The 18,623-nt window shown below is 37.4% G+C and overlaps 1 protein-coding gene across 1 annotated transcript in view; it reads right to left on the bottom strand.

The window, feature by feature from the left end:
• Positions 1-208: 208 nt before the first annotated feature.
• HERC6 (HECT and RLD domain containing E3 ubiquitin protein ligase family member 6) overlaps positions 209-18,623 on the bottom strand; it is a gene marked incomplete at its 5' end in the record, with an annotated part of 42,244 nt that continues 23,829 nt past the window's right edge. Inside the window, 10 exons of the mRNA XM_074352827.1 lie at positions 209-1,696; positions 3,096-3,198; positions 3,287-3,470; positions 4,809-4,879; positions 5,307-5,373; positions 6,510-6,676; positions 9,586-9,729; positions 11,799-11,960; positions 14,965-15,072; positions 15,391-15,504. Of these exons, the coding sequence (XP_074208928.1) occupies positions 1,473-1,696; positions 3,096-3,198; positions 3,287-3,470; positions 4,809-4,879; positions 5,307-5,373; positions 6,510-6,676; positions 9,586-9,729; positions 11,799-11,960; positions 14,965-15,072; positions 15,391-15,504 (1,344 nt within the window). The remainder of the gene's footprint in view (positions 1,697-3,095; positions 3,199-3,286; positions 3,471-4,808; positions 4,880-5,306; positions 5,374-6,509; positions 6,677-9,585; positions 9,730-11,798; positions 11,961-14,964; positions 15,073-15,390; positions 15,505-18,623) is intronic.

The raw sequence follows: 18,623 nt of genomic DNA, 5'->3' as shown, positions 1-18,623 counted from the left end.
ATTCACTGGGGGCTTATGTTTCTGCTGACCACTTCACATTCTAGTGTCCTTGGTGAATTCTCTGTGTCTGTTCTGTCCATCCTCAGATGCCTGCACTCTCTCCCTATCAGCACCCCAGTGTGGGCTTCATAGTCTCCTTGCCCAGAGTACCCCGGACACAAGGCTTCTGTGTATGGTTTGGGATGACAACAGGCATTTATAAAATAGCTTAGAGTTTAAAATTTATTATGAGATTCAGCCATAAAAAGGAATGTAATAATGCCATTTGCAGCAACATGGACGGACCTAGAGATTATCACATCACACTAAGTGAAGTCAGAGGAAAAACAAATATCACATGATGTCACTTACATGTGGGGGAAAAAAAACGATACAAATGAACTTATTTACAGAACAGAAATAGACTCACAGACATAGAAAACCAACTTACAGTTACCAAAGAGAAAAGAGAGGGTGGATAAATTAGGAGTTTGAGATTAACATATATAAAACAGATAACTAACAAGGGCTTACTGTATAACACAGGGAACTACACCAATATGAATATTTAATATCCTATAATAACCTATAATTGAAAAAGAACCTGAAAAAGAATACATATATATGTTTATGTGCATAACTGAATCTCTTTGCTGTACACCTGAAACAAACCCAACATTGTAAATCAACTATACTTCAACTTAAAAAAAAAATTCAGTGACTTGCTGTTTTATTATAAGAGAATACAACTAGCACAAAATAAAAGAAAAAGCCTCAAAATACGAGAATTAGAAAAAAAATTTAATATGAGATGGAATTGATCCACAAAATTCATTTCCGACATACTTATGTCTCTCCTTTAATTCCTTCTATAGCCATGATGCTGAAATATGTTTCACGTTCTTCATTTTTCCCAATTATAATTAGACAGGAGTTCCTGGCTGGGCTCAACACTTTACCAAAATAATGATATCTGCATTTAGAATGATTCTTGGAATATAGCATTGAGCTTAAGTCATTATTCAATAAGTTAATGAATCCCTTAACATTCTGATTTTTCAAATAGATTGTCTGGCTAAAATCAAAACTTTGGAGAATATGAAAATATATACCTACAAGCCTCAAAAACATGTTGAATTAATTTATAGTTTTTATTCAAACTTCAGCATGTCTTTTATATTTTCAGACAGTGTTTATTAGATGTATAAGATTTTTACAATATCTGTTAGCTTTTCATATTCAGTATATTTAAAAATAATTACTGCTCAGGAAATAATTCAGTAAAGAAGCAATCATTCTAAAAGCAAGTTTAGGGATCAGGAAATGTTGATTCACTAAAAATGTTATCCTTGACTCACTACTTTATTGTTTATCCCAACCTTTGTCAGCTAATTCTAACTAAAATCCATCAATGCTTTGCACTAAGTAGACCTAAAGAAGAAAAGGATGGAAGGGTGAGAGGACCTGAGATCTGAGACTCCCAGGGGTCACCATCACCCTGTGACCATGGGTGAGACAAATCCTTTGTTGCTGTTGATGGCTATTTGAAGTGCTTCTTCCATTCTTTCCATTGTAGAATATTTAGGGAGGTCCAGAATATTATGACAGGTCAGTGATCTTGGGAAATTTCTTTCACTGAAAGTTTCGGGACAGCGAAATACAATACCCATTTTCTGTATGCCTCTTACATGCAGTCTGTCATTTCCTGTAAGAAAAACTAAAAAGGAATAAAATTTGGTTAAGATATTTCATAGAAAGAGCAAAACGTATAATGAAAAGGAAGAAATTAATCACTTCATTCGATAAATAGTTATTGGGTCCTCTTGTGCAAAGAGAACTACATGGGACCATGTGGAGTGAAGAAAAATAATGACATTTGGTCTTTATCCTCAGTGAGTTCATGATCTAGTTGTGGGGAAATTACATACAGGAAAAGAGACTACCAAGATACAAGGAAGTTGAGTAGCTAAACTAGGAGGTGTGAGGTGAAGCTGAGACTCAAGGCAGGGTCAGAGGTGCTAGGGCAACTTTAGAGGTCACATCTGGCTGGTCAGTTCTCAAGGAGAGGAGCTGGGTGACCTTTCAAGGCAGCAGAAAAAAGCCCAAGAAAAAGCCAGAGGTAGGAAGATGTAAGTGAACTCACTGAAGGTACAGACAGTGGGTCCTCTAGGCTGAAGCAAAAGTCTCCCGTTAAGAGAGAAGATTGGTAAGGTAGCTTGGGCTTGCGGAGAAGTAGGTTAGGTTTATGGAGAAGTTGGAATTGTCCTCAGAAATCCTCAGGAACAACAAAAACAGCAAGAAGAAAGATGTGTATCTCAGGAAGAACTGAGAAATGAGATGAGAAGGTAAGACAGTAAGTCATTAAGTCTGTCCTAGGGAAACCCTAGGGTTTCCACCAAGAAAAGTAATGCTTACACCACAAGGCCACAGAGCTTAGTGGTCCAGAGCCTGGGCTTTGAACTAGACTGCTGGGCTCAAACTCTCGTTCTGAGACTCACCAGCTATCTGAACATAGGAAAGCTGCTGAATGCCTCAAGCCTCTTTTTCCTCATATCTGAAATGGGGAAAAATAAAAGTACCTGCTTCACAAGACTGCTATGAGGATAAAGGGAGGTAACAGATATACAGTGATCAGTACAATGCCTGGCATAGAATAAGCACACAATAAAAACGCAGTTGTTGTTATTATCATCATCATCAGTGGTCATTGCTACTATTATTATTTCTAAAATAATTTTTGAGACAGCTTCCATTGTCCTAATTCCATAGGACTTTACATAATTAAATAATGGAAGGAATGTGATATAAAAGGCTCCATTAGGAGCCAACTTTCTTCACTAGAGTGAAGAAAGAGGACACAAACTGACATTGGAGGTAGAATTAGAGTCAGTATAGACAAGATAGTAAAATAGCAGTATCTTTATTACTATCATTTTCTTAAAATGAGAAACAGGCTCGTGTAAGAGGAAGAACACTGGTCTAGAAGGTGGGAAACTGGGTTCTAACCCTTGCTTTGCCATTAACATTTGTGATGCATCATTAATAATGACTTTATCTCAAGTAAGATTCTTTAAAAGATATATAATTATAGATCCATCTATTACTGTAATACTTACAGAGGAATTTTATCTTTTCATCCAAAGTTAATTTGTGGAAAGCTTTCCAAAACATCAGTATAGTATGATGTGATTTATGGTATCCTGGAATATAGCTTGAATTCTTGGGGAAAAAAGGAGAAAAATGGTTTTCAGGGGGGAATACATAGAAGTTGTGTGGAAGGATTGGGGGCACTTTGGTTATCGCCTACCTGTTCAAACTGTTCCCAGTCATAATCAGTATTTCCAACCATCGCTGTCATTAGTTCTTCAGGCTGGAAATATTTAAGTATCTCCTTGTCACAGACTTTATGAAATCCTCTCTGAAATTCCTCATAAACTGCCATAACAGAGGTGTTGAAAATGTAATCAACGTACTTAGAAACATAGTCTTTCCTTGGGGGAAGGAAAAAAAGGCCAATAACATATTTTACCCGTGACTAAAATATTCTCTACTTTGCCCTTTTTACCACTTCTATTGAAAAAGAAAAGTAAATTACTTCTGCATTGCACACCACCCTACACGACTCAGGGATATGAGAACATCTGGTCAGCTAGATGGAGGAAACTGAGAGAATACAGCAGATGAAGACTTTGTTTTGCTCCCATTTCCCTAGGGGCAGACGGATATTTCAAATACACTAATCTGAAAATGTCATTCTCCCACTTAAAATCTTTCAAAGGCTTCTCATTGCCTTTAGGGTAAATTCCAACCTCTCTAGCGGGATCAAAAAGGCCTCGGTGCTCTGACCCTTGCCCGACTCAGCAGCCTCCTCCCACTTGGATGGGCATTTCTGGCCTCACTGTCTCTCTTACGGTCAGGCCCCAGCAGGCAGGGTTTCCTCTTCACCTGGCAGCTTCCATCACTCATCAGAATTCAACACGAACAGGGCTTTCTCTGGTTGGTCCTCTATTCCTCTCTCTCTCCTCTCACAACACATCACTGTGTGAAACTTAATTCTGCAAAGGCCATCTTCTCCACTACGGAATGAATTTCCTGATGGCAGGTTTGCTACCAGAGAGGTTTTCCACCAGAGAGCCACCAGAAACATGCCAGTCTCCTACCCTTTGAGCATCCTTTGTGGACTATCCCATAGAAATAAACCCCCTCTGCGCTCCCCGGTAAGCAGCCGTGTGCTATTAAGTGGTCTACAACCAGCTCTCGTAAACGGAGAGAGAAAAAGAGGGAACCCTCATTTGCAGCATTTGCCAACTTCTGTTGTGTAACTTCCCACCACAGCTCATTTTAAGCTATTAACACTTTTAATAGTAAACCCTCAACATTTTTGAAACTTTTACAATCAGCTCTCACAAGCTCCAGCATACCACTACCTGTCACTCTCTAGTTCTTTAATTGGTTTTAATTTTCTTCAGAGAGCTCATCCTTATCTGACATCTTGTCAGATAATAATTTATTTGTGTACCGACTTTCTGCCTCACTGGAATTTAAGCTCCAGATTTTGTCTGTCTGTTGCACTGCTGTATCTCTGGCACCTGGAATAGGGTCTGGTATAGAGTAGAGGCTCAAAAATAATTGTTAAACGAGTAGTGAAAAGTGCTGCCAAGGAAATATTTAATCCTGATTCCTTTCTCCCCGTCTCTTCCCTGTAAACTTTTATCTTTCTTAAAAGATCAGGAGCTAAGATGATCATCTGAGAAGACAAAATACATTTATAAAGCATAGTGATGTAAACATGTGTATTCAAAGCAGATATACTAGGTCTCAGTACTTACTTGTTGCTTTGGTCTACAAATATAGAGCTCCCATCTGGAATTAAATCAGCATTGTTTTGGTCCCAGTGTATCTGTAGCCAAAATATATTTCAGGTACGAAACATGAAAGAAAGATTGAATAATCAGCCATAATACTAGGACTGCTAGTACATTCTTCCCTATATAATTTTAAATAACTAGGAATTAAATGCTTATGTAGTTCAGCCTTTTAAATATATATAAAAATAAAAACATATCCTAGTATATATTGCATATTGCTTTTAAGCATATATCATCCCATTTAGTTGTTTACACTGTTCACACTGATGGAATAATTGCTGTCTTTTCACTTTATTTGAGAGTATATAGATACAAGGTATCAAATGAGGAGCAAGTGGAGGAAAAGTCTTACAGTACAGAAGTGAAATACCTTTCAAAAAAGGAATCGCATATTTAAGACATGATGAAAAATATTTTTAAAAAACATTCAACTATAATCCGGCTTTCACTAGTACTCACAGAAAAACATATGCCAAGTACTTCTTTAATGTCATCGGCTTCATCGTTTAGAACTTCTTGCAAATTCCTAATGAAAATTTTGATTTAAAAGTTATATTTATTGATCTTGTAAAATTTCAAAAGAAATAAATGTTCAGTGGAAAATATAGAAATGTATAAAATGCTGTGTAAATTTCTTCTCCACCTTCCCACTCCTTCTTCCTAGACTTAACCCCTATTTACAGTTTGATTGGTCGAACCACTGCTAACACATAGACACTGCTGTGTCTTGGTGGAATTATAAAAAGAAGCCCCTTCCTCCAGACCAGTGATTCTCAAACAGGGGTGATTTTTGCCCCCTAGAAGACATCTGGCAAAATCTGGAGACATCTTTGGTTGTCACAATTAAAGGGAGAGCTGCTACCGGCATCTAGCAGATAGCAACCCCAAGTGCTGCTAAACATGCCTACAACGTCCAGGTCAGCCTTCCACAGCCCAAAATGTCAGGATTGCCAAGGTTGAGAAACCCTGCTCTGGACTGTCAGAATCCTTTTCCCCCATCTGTTGCCAACTCTATATTTTATGAAAACCTTTAAATAGTCATCAATCTGTAAGCAGAAAAATGGTATCTCATTTTTGTCTGCACTTTCTTGATCACTAGTAAGGTTGAGCATATCTTCATTTTTTTGATTATATATACACATATATAGCCATATATATTTATGCATCAGAAATATTAATGCTTTGTCTATCATGTGTTGCCAGTATTTTCCTCACAGGCTATAGTTTGCCTTTTAACTTAGAACATGTATTTCTCAATCCTTAAAAAATAAAGTTGATAACATGCTGATTTATTAAAATAAATTAAATATGATTTATTAAAATAAACATAGCCTGCATGATTCTCATTAAGAATATCATACTGTCCCAAACAACTGTTTCCATCTGGATAAATTCAAGAGACCAATTTGTTGTACTGTTTATTGTACTGGCTGATAACTAGAGAAGCATTTGGCTTTTCTCCATTTTTGAACATTTACTGGATTATAAGTCATGCTAAAATTCAAATTCATCTAAAGAACATATGCATTTATTGAAACTGAAGTCTGTGTGTCTGTGTGTGTCTCTATGTGTCTGCATATCTGTGTGTGTAACATTATTTTTGCCTGACTAACTGAGACTGACTAGATACACGGTCCTGGAAAAGCCATTATGGTTACTTACTTCCCCAAAACAGGATTGAGTTCTTTTAAATCTTCCAGTGATGGCTTTTGGTCCAGAAGTTTCTTAAACAGAGCCAGTGGGAAAGGAAGGTTAGCAACATTTAAGTTGTAAAGGGAGAGTCCACACAGCATCCCAAAGAGGAAATATCTCTTCTTCTCAAATTTAGGCTGGAAAAGGAGAAGAAAAAAATCCTTAATGTATTATAAATAATCAATAGTCCAAAGGGATAAGTATATTAGTTTAAAAAAAGTGGTTTGGTTCCCTTTTCTAAAAGTCACAAATTAGAAACAAAATGGGCTTCAGGAAAATCAAAATTTGAGATTCTTACACAAACTATAATGCAATTTAAATTTCTTCCATTGGTCAAAATACAAATGTTAAATAAATGAATTTGCTTTTTGTTCCTAACAGCACATCTGGACTACGAAAAAATATGCTCAGATAGCTTTATAAACCAAGGTTTTCACTGTTTAATTTTACAGTCTGCCTTCAAGTTTGTGTAGAAAAACGACACTAGGGAAGGAAGGGTACACTTTATCTACACTTGTAGTGGGCACCAGGCATGTCAGGTGTAGTGCAGAGGAGTGCCGTCCCCTTCAACAATGCAGCCCTGGACCCAGGTATGCTTATGGACAAGCATACGGGCCAGGAAAGGTGACTGGTGCTGCTGACCGTGAGGGTCGGTGGAAGGAGGAAGGAAAGAGTCCTGATGAAACTGGCTTCATTCTCCTCTCTGCCCTTTGTAGTCCCAGATGAGGGAAGACACTGGCCACGTCTGGCCAAGCCATCGCTGCAGCCCAACCAAGAGATCACTAGCTTAAAAATTCTGAGATTCCAGTTCCAGTGTCAGCCTTGCCATTAGCAGGTGCATGATTTTAGGCCACCCACATACTAGTCTGTGCCTCAGTCTACTTGCCCTATGTTAAAAATGCATCTGAATTTTGAAAACGAGTTTTAAAAAGTTCAATATGAGTACTCGCCAAAGGTGACCTCCTCTAACCTAATCAGTCTTATTTCCTGTATTTGTAAGGTGTCCCCTGGTCTAGTTGATTGTGCCTCTTCACTGAGCCATACACAAATCAGACTTTTGTCTCTGTGTTTTTTATCCAGCACTATAGTATAAGGCTTTAAGCCCTGAATTCATCTCTTAGCTTGGTCACTTGCAAGCTGAATGTCCTTGGACAGTTTATTTAATCTCTCTGAGACTCAGTTTCTTCATCTGTAAAATGGGGACAAACCACCTCCATCTGAGGGTTGACATAAGGTTTATTTTCCTCTTCTCCATTCCCCACCTGCATCTCTTTGATATGTTTAGTCCTTATCCTTCAATATCAACCTCAGGTCTCCATTTTTCTAAGACAGTTTTTCCAATCACTTCAGTCCCCCCGATTTCTTTTCCTCCTAATAAAGAATCTCTTATATTTGTACAGTGCCCTGAAGTTTTCATGGTACTGTCACACTTTGACGTTCTTTATCTTGTTTTATTCTCACAACAGCTCCACAAAGCAGGCAGAACAGAAATTACAGCAGCCATTTTTTAGGTGAGGAAACTGGAAACTCAGAGGGGCTAAATGACACACTCAACATCACTCAAGACTGTAAGTCTGCGCTTTTAATCCCACATGAGAGCTCCCTTCCCACCCCACCTCCCCCACCATGTTCCCAGCGACTGTTATAACACTTGAAGTTGGCAGTCCATAATTTCAAAAAATTGCTAAAGTTGCTGGTATTTCAGTCTTTTGGCTCCATCTACATATACAAAAAGTTTTGAGAGGAAAGAGATTGTGTTGTATACTAATCTGAATCTTCTATAATATTTAATACAATGTGGGAACTTCAAGAAACAGTCAATAAAAACTTGTTGATTGGTAAAAACTCTGAACACTGGCACTCCTTGACCACTTTTAGGGGTTCATTCCTTCTCAAAAAGATACAGAACACCTTTCAGTACTTTTTCAGTACTTTGTCTTCTCCTGCCCCCTGTCTTTTCCTGGACTCCAAATTCTACCACATCATTTGGAAGAACATTTGGAAGTTTATGGGTAAGGGAATGGATAAATAGGAAGTTCGACATGTGATTCTCTTTAGAATTATTTGCTCTGTGTTACTAACACAGAAATGAAGACACTTTTTTTGGTGTTACTTCAAGAAAATGTTTACATTTTGAGGATCTTTGTAAAAATATAATCCTTGCAGAAATGAATTACCTTGTTAGAATTAGCAATTATCTCTAGGATTCTACTAACAATTTCTCCTCTAATTTGAAACACTAGATTACTGCCTCTTAAAATGTAGGAAACCACCCAAATATCCATCAGTAGGCGACTACATAAATGAAGTGCAGTACATCTAAACAATGGAATATTACTCAGCAATCAAAGGGAATGAACTATGGATACATATAACAACATGCCTGAGTCTCAATGTCATTATGCTGAGTGAAAGATAGACACAAAGGCTACTTGTAATTCCATTTATGTAAAATTCCAGGAAATTCAGACTAACCTATAGTGATAGAAGTCAGATCAGTGGTTGCCTGGGCCTGCAGCAAGGAGTAGGAGCAGGGAGGAGTAGGATCAGAAAGGGGTATGTCGAGGAGGGTAACAGCTTAGTGGTAGAGCACATGCTTAGCATGCACAAGGTCCTGAGTTCAATCCCCAGTACCTCCATTAAAAAAAAAGAATTAAAAAAAAAAAAAAAGGGATGTAGGAAACCCTGGGGAATGGGTATGTTCATTATCTTGATTGTGGTGATAGTTCCACAGGTATAGATGTATATAAAAGTTTATCAAATTAGACACTTTATGTGCCATTTATTATATCTCAAGTATACTTTATTCAAACTGTTTAAAACTTTGATGAGCATACGAATCACCTGGGGAATCTTATAAAATACACATTCTGACCTGGGCCCAAGGTTCTGCTCTTCTAACGCTGGAGCTTCTGCTCCATGGACCGTATTTTGAGTAGCAAGGCTCGACATGACCCAATTTTACATTAGCATGGTTTTCATGTTATAGGACACGGTATACATTTTCTGTTCTGATAAACCATAAGAAAATAAATAAAAGACTCACATTGGTAGGAAACCACATGCAGGAACCCTCTTCAGGATATATGAACATTCCATATTCTTTCTTGGTCATCTCTTCAAATATACAGTGGAAGAATTCGGACTTCACCCCTTCCCCCACAGAACGAATTTCTTTAATAAATTCAACCTGAGAAAAGAAAACACACTCCTAGGTCCAGTTTCAAAACATAATGCCTTTACTTTTAAGGAAAAGTTTCAAACCTCCTGCAGGCACCAGAGTTCCCAGAGTCCACTCTCCTGACCTCACTGCACTCTGTTCTCCCTCAGTTTGCTTTCTAAGAAGCAGATGCCATGAACCTGTTTACTGTCAGATTACAGTATAGAGAGTGCCTGGGTCCCCACACGGCCACAAGAACCAAGTGAGGTGGGATTCCAGCAAGACTTAGCATTCGCCAGTTACATTGACCAGCGTCCTGAACTAAATTTTAATGTGCCTCAAACCCCTGGGCCACTAAATTCCTCAGTTCTTCTATCTGACCTCTCTTTATCTCATCATTTAGGCTTTACAACTTGGGCTCCAGTCAATACTTACTTGGTTTCTCCTGCCTCTCCCCTCATCAGGACTGCTGACAAACACATCTCTCAGTCAGACTGGGCCCGGCACCTTTGTAGGAACCTTCAGATCTGACTGCCCAGAGCCCTCGTGTGGGAATCATTAAGAACCAGTCCCTCTTTTCTGAAGTCTACCTTTGGACTTTGTAGTTGAGTGCTAGCCTGGCTTCCTCCTACCTCTCTGACTAACGCTTCTATACTTCTCCTGCCTATTTCTTTGTATCTTTCTAATATCGTATCCCTAAGCTTCACTACAAGTTCTCTTTCTCTTCTCTTTGCCTAGAAGACCTTATTTACTGCCACTTTGATCAACTGACTCCTTGGCCACAGTCCATCATTTCCAAGGGCCTGCCTCACATTCCATCTGGATATCCCAATAAATTAAACTTACTTCCGATTTTCTTATTTCTGCTCATTTACACTAGCAAGTCTGCCTTCACCATGGTCAGGACCTGCTCAGAAAGGGCCTTGACAACCTTACCTTGTTCAGAGTCTGTATTTTGATTGGATCTGTCTTGAAGTTTACTTCTTACCTCTTTGTCATCTCCTGTAGGAGGAATCATCTTCTATGGATTTCCTCATAATCAAGACTTAAAGCAAAATAGGTACAGAAGGAGACAACAACTAGCAAGTCTGGCTCATAAAGTAGTTGCCTTGTTACCCATTAGAGCTGCAGGCTGGGAAACATACCTCTCCTCTCTGAGCCCTAACCTTCGGTTCTCACTTCTTCTCTGAGAGACTGACTCTTCCCTCATGACCGATACGGAGAAAAGCCACTCCCTTCTGGGCAGACTCCAGCTCTAATCTACAAAGTTACTCATTATTCTGTGGGCAAGCCATCTGAGGTACCACACAGTAAAACCCTACAGGTGTCCACAAAAGATGAAGTGAAGGATGGCTAGAATTGGAACCAATATAGTAGAAAGTCTATGACTAAAACTAGAGACACAATGTAGGAAAAGTATCTGTTCCACCTGCTGCTTGTTGTTTGCCTTCAAAGCCCCAGTTCTTTACCCCTCGCTGATCCGTGTCTTTTGCATGTGACTTTGCAGTTCCTCCCATTAAAGAGGCTGAGAGTATTTTGCCAGTCCTCAGTTTGGGCTCAGGTATGTGACTTGCTTTGATTACAGCATCGTTTGTCGAGTGACTGGGCTTGCTGTCTTGTACCTCTGACACTGCTGTAAGAAGAACATGCTTGAGGGTCTCAGGAAGAAGATGGAAAACATAGGAAGCAGGGCCAGACTGCCCCAGCCAGGCTAGGCTAGATCAGCTAATCCCTAAACAACTCCCAACCAGGTGAACAAGTACAGATGAAATCTGCAAAGCCACCCAGATGAATTCAACCTACATCAACCAGACCCTCAGCCAAACTGCAGGTTTGTAAAATTATTGCTATTTTAAGTCATTACGCTTTGGGATGGTTCATTACGCAGCATTTCTGTAGCCATCAGTAACTAATAGTTAACTCATAACCCCAATGTTCAATTAAACATCCCATAGCTTTTCTCTGAAGGGTAAGCAAGGAATCCTGGCACCCGTTAGGCTTGCAAACTGTAGTTGCAAATGCAGGCTCTTCTCTGCTATATTATATCAGTGTTTTCCTCCCATATTAGTAAAAATGTCCAATGAGACTTTTTACTGTACCACTAATACTTTCCGGAGGTCAGTGGTTTCAGCTTGGCTTAACTGACGCAGAGCATCTTCAACTAGGTGACTTCGTCTGACTCTAAGTGTAAATGGAAGTGGTGGAGGGAATTCAGCTTCTCCTGAAAGAATCATTTGCCAAAATTTTTTTCCTTCTGATTCCTAGAAAAAGAAATATTTTAGGAATTCTCATAGGGATACTAGGAATTGTTTAATATTTCAAATGAACATATTTTATAAAGCATTCATTTATGCCTACCATTGCTATATGTACTCATATTGTAATTATTTAAGGAAAAGAGCACTGTATATACACTATGGAAGATAAAGAGATCATAGGAGCTGTGAAACTGAGAAACCTAGGAGTTGTGTATACAACTCTCTTGGGGCCTGTCCTGCAACAGTGACAGTGGACACTAGCTATCCTACTTCAGGTTCCCAGGCTGAATGTGGTTGTCCAGTTAAGCTCTTTACAAGCATCTCAGAGAAGTGTGCATGTGGCTGCAGGCTTGGGAAAGCCCTGTCCCAGATTTCTGCCGCACTAAGTCCTAGGAAGTTTATATGTGATGCCACTAGATTCTTCTGCTTTTTCCTTAAGATGTTTATTGTAAAGAAATTCCAGATTTGTAGAGAAATAGAACAAGTGCCATGTCTGGTCCTTCCTGGTGGTGGGTCATCTCTTCCTGTGGCCCTGGAGTCTGCAGCTCTGGGACGCTTCAGCGAGACCGACTGCTGGGCAACATGTCCCGTGGCTCTGAGTGACAAGGACTGGCCAGCAGTGTCCTCCACTGATTGTCGCAAGAAGTGTATGTGGCCTATTGTGGGCCAACCCTTCTCTCACCTAACCGAGAATTGGACTAGAAACCTACAGCTTATCTTATTTCCCAGTGTCTCTACTCCCCTTCTCCGTGGATTGGTTTCCCCTTCCTGCATGGATGTATTTGTATCAGTAATGCAGTTTGGAGCTTACAGTTTTGACTATGTTCATCATCTCTCCTTTGGAGAACAGGATTCTGCAGGCTGCTTTCTGACTTCACCCTTGACAACTACAACTAGAGCTTTCTTGTCCTCAAACCTCTCCTAGTGCTTCATGGTATGCAACCTGCCTGGGTCCACTGTCCACTCAACCCTCACTAACAGAGTAGACAGGTTAGACAGAGCACTGCTGTTGAAGAAAATACCATACAGGGAAGGATTTAATTTATTTTCTCCTGTAACCAGGGATGTTAGGGAAAAAATTTTTAAGGAGTAGTTGGGAAACAAAAGAAGAGATGATTCAGTCAAATTTTCTTGTAAATATGCAGACAACAGATACTAACAATAGGAACTAGAGGAAGAGTCCTTATCTACAGAATGCTTTTAGCAGAATGTACCTTATCCATCTAGGTTGCTTATTACAAATAAACTGTGGATGTATAAATTTATGAGGCCATGGCTCACTGGAAAATGCCATGTAAACTTTATAATCAATAGAGTTTATAAAGGAAATATTTGATAACTGAAAAGGCTCCTTTTCTGCATATGATGTCCTAGGCTTCTCCATGTTTCACCTAGATGGCCTAGATCCTTTGAATTATTAATGAAAGTAATAGGCATGATTTCTGATTCTTGCGAGTCTTTAAAATATAAATATCACAGATAAACAGATACAAACCTTTCCTGAGAAATGGCCTACAAAACAAATCTCAGCAATCAGAGAATGTTTGGAAAATCTTTAGCATAATGTCTGGGGGTGAGGGGTACGGTGAGCATTATAAATACTAAGTCTGATGGTGGTAACAGAGACAAAATAGCACATAAATGTTGTGTGGGAATAATGCAACTACTAGAAAAGAAGCAGAAGGGAGGCTAGGTAGAAAGCAGAATAAACTCAGTGAATGACTCATAGGCATAATCTGGTAATAAAAGCTATCAGCTGTGGCTTATAAATCAAGCTCCAAGACTCTTTAGCAAATATGAAAATCTAAAGACTACCACTAAGAACATAATAGTAACTAAAACTGGATTGAGGAAGAGAAGGAAGAAGGAGAGAAAGAACAATTACTAGATAATTTCAGTATTGCTGATAATAGAACAATGAATATTATCTAAAGAGTATGAGGACTCAGACATTATATAATAATAAGAAACACAATTAAACTTAAACTTAAATGTCACGATTAACACATCAAATTGGAAAAGATCACAAAGCTTAGTTAACACTACATTGGTGAGAGTGTATGAAAGAGGCATTTCATACATTGCTAGAATTAACATAAATTGATGCAACCTCTATGTACAGTAATTTGGCAACATTTAATTATTAAAGAAAAAACATTAAGCATCATTCTACCTATGGATATGGAAGCAACCTAAGTGTCCATCAGCAGATGAATGGAAAAGAAGATATAGTATATCCATACAATGCAATACTACTCAGCCATAAAAAAGAAAATTTTGCCATTTGCAGCAACATGGATGGATTTGGAGGGCTTCATGCTAAATGCAGTTATGTGAGACAGAGAAAGACAAATACTGTATGATATCACTAATATATGGAATCTAAAATATAACACACTAGTGAATAAAACAAAAAAGCAGCAAACTCACAGATATAGAGAACAAACTAGTGGTTACCAGTGGGGAGAGGGAAGAAGGGAGGGGCAATACAGGGGTAGGAAAGTAAGAGGTACAAATTATTAGGTATAAAATAAGCTAAAAGGATATATTTTACAACATGGGGATATAGCCAATATTTTATAACAACTATAAATGAAGTATAAAATAAAAAAATTGTGAATCACTATATTATACATCTGTAATCTACATAATATTGTACAGTGACTATACTTCAATTTAAAAAAAAAAGAGTTTGATGGGAAGCATTACCATGGAAGAACCAAGTGGTCACCACCTGAACCCAGTGATGATCTCAGCATGAACAAATGTGAAACAACCAGAAATAATGCACTGAGTATGGAGAGGTGAAAAGAAGTTGGGCCTGGGATTTGCTTTACGTACTTTAACAAAAATAACAACAAATACAAAAACAACAAAAATGACAGATGAAGAAAGTATGGCAAAACGTCAATGACTTATAACGCTTTGTGCTGGGGTTCAATATACCATTATCTCTATTTTGTATATGTATGAAAATTTTGCATAATAAAAAGTAAGACATACATACCAGCATTTTTATATGGGAATCAGCTTGTAATAATCTAATTTTGGAGAGCAAATTAAAGATAAATGGATAATCACTGAAAATAGTGGGACTGAGGTTTTCTTCAAACATCTAAAAATTAAAAAGAGGTAACAGTTTTGATAATCAAAAGAAAAAAATACTTCATTCCTTTATCTCATCACCTTAAATTATTTCCCTCCATAGTTTTCAGAATCTGCTTTTAAGAATACAAGTTACCCAGAAACAAATTCCTAAGAAAATCCATTTGTTTTGCGACTGAAAGATGTTTCAGTTTTCTGCTTTAGCAAATTAAGCATTGCAGTGAGAAAATTTTCAAATCTTAATTTATCAATGAGACACCTACATAGCTACTAATTTGTCTCCCTTGAAAGTATGAAAAATTTCAGAAAGTAGAAATGTTATTCTTACCAGGTTGTTATTCCTAAAGATCACTCTTGTTCTCTCTTGATAAAAGTTCAAACAAGTGGAGAGTTCACTTATGTTGAAAGCATTTTCTGATAGTCGACGGTTAGCTTTGTTTACCTTAAAGATAATAGGACCTGTGAATTTTATTTTCTATCAATAAATGATTTAATCTATTTTATATATGGCTAGTATATAGATAATTAGAATAAACCTCTATAAACCCCATGCATTTGTCAACGATGAAGTAGAGTTCTATAAAACTTCCATTTTTTGATCTGTAATGTCTCCAATTTTCATACATATTGTAAAAGGTATAAAATGTTTACAGCAGACATTAGTAAACCAATTCTTAGGGCACAGTTTCACTGGAAACAGTTTCTAGATCTTGAGAATAAAAGCAGCAAAAACAAAAAAAATCCAATGTACTTTCGACAAATTCAAGCCTTTCTCTGTGAATTAGTGAATATTAATTTAGCACACACTATTTGTCAGGCATGAGACATAGCATAAGCTGAAAACTGTCCTGGCTTACACATAGGTTACTGTCTAGTAGAGCAGTCAACAAACTCTTTCTTAAATCCAGGTGGTAAATATTTTGAGCTTGGGACTATATAGTTTCTAGTGCAACTATTCAACCCTTTCATGGCTGTAGCACAAAACAACCATAGACAGTATGTAAATAAGTGAGTGTGGATGTGTCCCAATAAAACTTTATTTGTAAAAACAAGAGGCTGTCCATGGGCACAGATTGCCAACCCATGGTCTAGTAGGTAAAAACAGCAAGTAATTAGGCACACAGGATACAGTTTTGATTGTAGAAGGACTTAACAGGGTTCAAAAGAAGGCTTCCCAGAAGAAGCAATGCTGGAAAAGCAATGATCTAAGTAAGCCTCCATCACATCCAATTAATCTAAATTAATCCAAGAGTTAGAAACCAGGAAAAAAGAAATCTAAGAACTTAAATTAAGGAAATAAAAAGCAGACATACAGGATAGAAGATCAACAAATTAAAAGGTTGCATCTTATGGAAAAAGACCCCACAACTTCCTTGTAAGACTAATCTAGGAAAAAAGGTAAATAACCAATATCAGGAATGAAAAATGTGATGAAACTACAGATTGTGATGCATACTTTTTCCTAATGAAAGGAGTCTATTACCCAACATCTTTTTAAGCCCTCATACATTTTCTTATTTTTTAAATCCCCAATTATTTTATGTCAAACATTTCCCTTTTATAGATTACTTTGAAAAATATTTGACTCCTCATGATTCTTATTTGTGTTCTTAAAACTCGGGCCATGCACAATAACACCAAAAACAATAAAATACTTAGGAAAAACTTTTAGCCAGGAAGATGAAAGATCTATACTTTGAAAGATCATGATGAAAGAAATTAAAGAAAACACAAAGAAATGAAAAGATATCCCATGTTCATAGACTGGAAAAATATTGTTAAATGTTCATACTACCTAAAGTTGTCTGTAGACTCAATGTAATCCCTCTTAAAATTCCAATGACACTTTTCATGAAATAGAAAAAACAATTCTAAAATTTGTATGGAACAACAAAAGGCCTTGAATAGTCAAATCAATTCTGAAAAGAAGAAAAAAATTGGAAGTATCACACGTCCTGATTTACAACTATACTACAAAGCTATAGTAATCAAAACAGTATATGGTACTGGCATAAAAACAGACACATAGACTAATGGAACAGAAACAAGAGCCCAGAAAGAAACCCTCACATATTTGGTCAATTTATATTTGACAGTGGAGCCAAGAATAATCATTGGGGAAAGAATAATCTCTTCAATAAATGCAGTTGGGACAACTGAATAACCACATGCAGAAGAATGAAACTGAACCCCAATTTTACACCACTCAAAAAAATTAACTTGAAATGGATTAATGAATTAAACAGAAGACCTAAATCGTAAAACTCTTAGAAGAAAACATCAGGGAAAAGCTCCTTGACATTGGTCTTGGCAATGATTTTTTTGGGGTATGACACCAAAAGCACAAGCAACAAAAGTAATAATAAATAAATGAAACTACATCAAACTGAAAAGCTTCTGCATAGCAAGAAATAACCAACAAAATGAAACGGCGATCTATGGAATGAGAGAAAATATTTGCAAACCATATATCTGATAAGGAATTAATATCCAAAATATATACAGATGTCACATAATGGAGCAAAAAAAGAAAAAAGTCAAACAATCCCATTTAAAAATGGGCAGAGGAACTGGACACTGTTCCAAAGAAGTCATACAGATGGCCAACAGGTACATGAAAAGTTGCTCAACATCACTAATGATCAAGGAAATGCAAATCAACACCACAATGCAGTATCGCTTCATACCTGTTAGAATGGCTGTCATCAAAAAGAACACAAATAATGTTGGCAAGGATGTGGAAAAAAAGGAACCTTTATGCACTGTTAGTGAGAATGTAAATTGGTGTAGCTACCATGGAAAACAGTATGGAGATTCCTAAAAGATTAAAAATAGAACCACCATATGATCCAGTAATCCCACTTCTAGGTATATACCCATGATATGAAATAACTCTCTCGAAGAGGTATCTGCAGTCCCATGTTCATTGCAGCATTATTTCAGAACAGCCAAGACAGAGAAACAACCTAAATGTTCATGGACAGATGAATGGATAAAGAAGATGTAGTGTATATATATAATGGAATATTATTCAGCCATGAGAAACATAGAAATTCCGCCATTTATGACAACATGGACAGACCATGAGGACATTATGCTAAGTGAAATAAGTCAGACAGAGAAAGACAAATATAGTATGATACCACTTATATGTGGAATCTAAAAAAGACAAACTTATAGAACAGAGTAGAATGGTAGTTTCCTGAAGCTGGGGGGTGGGGGAAATAGATATTGGTCAAACTTCTAGTTATAAGATGAATAAGTTCTGGGGAGTCTAATGTTTAGCATGGTGATTATAATTAACAACACTATACTACACAGTTGAGGGTTGCTAAGAGAGTAGATATGAAGTGTTCTCACAATAAAGAAATGGAAATTATGGGATGTGATGGAGGTATCAGCTAGAGCTATGGTGGTAATCATTTTATAATAAATAAGTGTTTTGTAATATGTAAGTGTATCAAATCAACACACTGTACACCTTAAACTTACACAATGTTCTATGTCAATTATAATCTCAATAAAGATGAGGGGAAGATATATACTACTTTAGAAATATCA

Source organism: Camelus bactrianus, chromosome 2 (genome assembly GCF_048773025.1).
Source record: "Camelus bactrianus isolate YW-2024 breed Bactrian camel chromosome 2, ASM4877302v1, whole genome shotgun sequence".
Lineage (NCBI taxonomy): Eukaryota > Metazoa > Chordata > Mammalia > Artiodactyla > Camelidae > Camelus > Camelus bactrianus.
The sequence above is the reverse complement of the archived record's forward strand: the minus strand, read 5'-3'. Positions and strand labels throughout refer to the sequence as shown.